The 3322-nt window shown below is 69.4% G+C and overlaps 1 protein-coding gene across 1 annotated transcript in view; it reads left to right on the forward strand.

The window, feature by feature from the left end:
- The window catches only part of CHLNCDRAFT_32504 (hypothetical protein), a 6185-nt gene extending 4519 nt beyond the window's left edge, over positions 1–1666 (forward strand). Inside the window, exons 14-17 of the mRNA XM_005844417.1 lie at positions 163–258; positions 574–681; positions 915–1098; positions 1319–1666. Of these exons, the coding sequence (XP_005844479.1) occupies positions 163–258; positions 574–681; positions 915–1098; positions 1319–1347 (417 nt within the window). The 3' untranslated portion in view covers positions 1348–1666. The remainder of the gene's footprint in view (positions 1–162; positions 259–573; positions 682–914; positions 1099–1318) is intronic.
- Positions 1667–3322: the final 1656 nt, after the last annotated feature.

A 3322-nucleotide genomic window follows, 5' to 3' on the forward strand; every position in this document is an offset into this window, starting at 1 on the left:
GCGTGTGTGTGTGAACTAGGCCTGCCCACGGTATGCGCTGGCCCGCTCGGTGTCGGTGCCCGCTCGCCTCCCTGCCGCCGCCTCGCACCGCTCCCCCGCCCTCCCTCATCCATCCACATGAGAGGCCCTCCCTGACCCCGCACCTCCCTGCCGCTGCCGCAGGGTGAGTACGTGGCGCCGGAGAAGATAGAGAACGTGTATGCGCGCTCGCCCTTTGTCATGCAGTCGTTTGTGTACGGCAACTCGCTGCGGGCACAGGTGCGTGGAGGGGCCAGGCGGCAGCAGCAGGCAGCGCCTCGGGCTTGGCAGCGCAGGGGCTGGGGCAGGGGCTGGGGCAGGGGCTGGTTCACGGCTTGGGCTGGGGCTAGTGCTGGGGTGACGCCAGGCAGCATATGCGACGAGCCTGGCAGGCAGCGTGGGTGCACCGTGTGCGTCCTGGCTAGGGGGCGGCGCCGCCCGTCTTTTTTTCGCTGTGTTCTTTGCTCACCAGCCGCCGCCATGCCGCGTATCCTACGCCTCGTCTGAGCCGTGCGCCCCGGGCCTCTTGCCTGCCTGCGCCCCCCCTTGCTGCAGCTAGTGGCGGTGGTGATCCCAGACCCGGAGTACCTGCTGCCCTGGGGCAAAGAGCGGGGGCTGCCCGCTGACCTGGCGCAGCTGTGCCGCACGCCGCAGGCGAGTGGGGTACTGCGGCGGGAGGCGAGGCCGGGGCGCAAGGCGCGGCCCCCAAGCTGCAGCTGCAACGGCTGCTGCAGCCTGCTGCCCGCCCTGCATGCAACAACCTCCTTTCCTCGCCCGCCTGCCTGGCCGCCTGCCTGCTGCCGCAGCTGCCTGCTCCTGGCTGCCCCGCTGCCGCTGCCTGCGGTGCCTGCCCTTCCTTCCCACCCGCCCGCCTCCTCCGCTGAGGCCCCCTGCAGGTGGTGCATGCGGTGCTGAAGAGCATGATGGAGGAAGGACGGGCGGCTGGGCTCAAGGGCTTTGAGCAGGTGGCTGCCGTGCACCTCCACCCGGACCCGTTCAGCGTGGAGAACGGCATGATGACGCCCACCTTCAAGCTCAAGCGCCCGCAGGCGCAGGCGGCGTTCCAGCCTGACATCGACGGTGAGAGCGGGCAGGCGCCTGCTGGGGTGGTGGTCAGCCGGCGGAGGCAAGCTGGGGCCTTGTGTGCAGCGGGAGGCGGGAGGCCGGCTGCCGCCTGCCTGCCCACCAGCGTGCCGCTGCTGTGTCGGGGTGCGCCGCGACCGGTGTGGGCAGCACGGGGGGCTCTGCGCTGGCTTGCCAACGGCTGCCGCGCCCTGCCCCCTCCCCCATGTGAGTGCAGAGATGTATTCCAAGCTGCCGCAGTTGTGACCCGGTTCTGCACCGCGTGCCAGCCGGGCCGGCGCTTGACGGCACAGACCTGCGCAGCGCTCGCCATAGCCCGCCTTTCCGTCGGGACCCAACCCCAGTACCTGGTGTGCCCTGCCTGCCACTGTAGCTCTAGTGACTCTCTCTCTGCCTGTGTACATGTGTTGCCTGTGGCAGGACGGGGTGGCCAGCCAGTTTTGATGTAGCAGTAGCGCAACCCTCTTCCTTTAGTGAGCCCAATTTTCCCTGGTGCCACCCTTTTCCCGCCGGGTGCGGCCACGATGCATACCCAAATTTTGATTACACATGTAGAGAGCCCCGGAAGTGCGCGAGGAGTGCAATGCCAGTACAATCTCACTGAAGGGCAGTTCTGTTGGGGCACAGGAGGGGATACCAGGGGATACCTTGGGATACCAGCTTGTTTAGAGCCGCGCGTGTCGCTCAGCTGGCGGCGGCGACCAGCCCGGGGTGCAGCTGGTAGTTGGTGCACAGCACCGTGCCTCGGGTCAGCTCCCGCTGCCCCGAGGGCCAGTTGACGATGGTGATGCCACCGTTGCTCATGTGGAACAGGCTCCCCACCGCCGCCGCGCCCCGCGCCGGCGGTGCCACCTGCTCCTCTTGCCCCTGCGCCTGCGCCTGCTGCTGGCCGGCACCCGGCGCCGGCGCTTGCCCAGGCGGCGGCGCAGGGGCAGCCTCCGCGGCGCCCAGGCATGCGCCCAGCAGCTGCTGGCAGGCCTCGCCGCTGGCGACCGCCACCACTGAGCGGCCGTCGCCGGGGGTGGCCAGCGCGGCCTGCAAGCACGCAGGGAGCGGCGTGAGGGAGGTCAGATGCTGCCGTTTGTGCGCGACACCAGCCCACAGGCACCAGCCCCAGGCAGGTGGCCCAGCGCCGCAACACACGATCCCGTGCACTGCATACCGTCACCGCCACGCGGCGGCCCTAACAGCAGCGGGGCTAGCCAGGCCTCCCCACCTGCATCGCCGTCGTTATATCCAGCACCTGCTGTGCCGTGCTGCCGATGCCGATCAGCGGCGGCGCCGTCGCGCCACTACTGGCCAGCAGGTTGAGGGAGGCCTGTGCGTGCGGCGGTGTGGGGGTGGGCCGGGGCAAGCAGTTCAGGGCGGCAGTTCAGGGCAGTTCAGGGAGGCAGGCCAGGTAAGAGGGCCACCGCCGCTGGAAGGGGAGGTGATGGGTGGGGGCTTTGCCCAGACCGGTCCTTGTCAGGGCTGGGGCTGGGCCTGGGGCTGGGCTTGGGGCTGGGCTTGGGGCTGGGCTTGGGTGATTTGTTGTTGTGCTCCTTGTCGGGTGAGGGGGATGGCTTGGGCGATGGCTTCTGCAACAGCAGCGGCAGGCAGGAGGCAGACAGGGGTGTGGGGTGCCAGCAGATGGCGAGGCGGCCCCGCAGCCGCTGACAGCTGGGCCTCACTCAGGCACCTTCTACCACAGCCGTGCATACCGGCTTGGGGGATTTGTCTGGCCGGGGGCTGGGCTTGGGTGACTTGTTGCTGTGGTCCTTGTCGGGTGAGGGAGATGGCTTGGGCGATGGCTTCTGCAGCGGCGGCGGCAGGGGCAGCGGCCGGTGTGTGCAGCAGATGGCGGCAGGCAGGCATGCGGCAGCAGTTCCGCGCCGGCGGCCTTGCGCTGCGCCTTTTAGCACATACCGGCTTGGGGGACCGGTTGTGGTGGTCGTCATCACCCTTGTCTGGCTTGGGGCTGGGCTTGGGGCTGGGCTTGGGCTTGGGTGACTTGTTGTGGTGCTCGTCCCTGCCGGCGCAGGCAGGACGGTGCAGGCAGGGTGGCGCAGGCAGGCGGGGAACGGCAAGTTGTGCTTGGATGGTTGGTGGCAGCCTGGGTGCGGCACATTCGCCCAAACTTCGGCAGCTGCTCACCGCAGCGCTGCTGGCAGCAGAGGCAGCGGCTGCAGCAAGGCGGCGGCTGCAGCAGAGGCGGCAAGCAGGCAGGCGAGCGCCGTGAACC

This window comes from Chlorella variabilis, assembly GCF_000147415.1.
Source record: "Chlorella variabilis unplaced genomic scaffold CHLNCscaffold_22, whole genome shotgun sequence".
Taxonomy (NCBI): domain Eukaryota; kingdom Viridiplantae; phylum Chlorophyta; class Trebouxiophyceae; order Chlorellales; family Chlorellaceae; genus Chlorella; species Chlorella variabilis.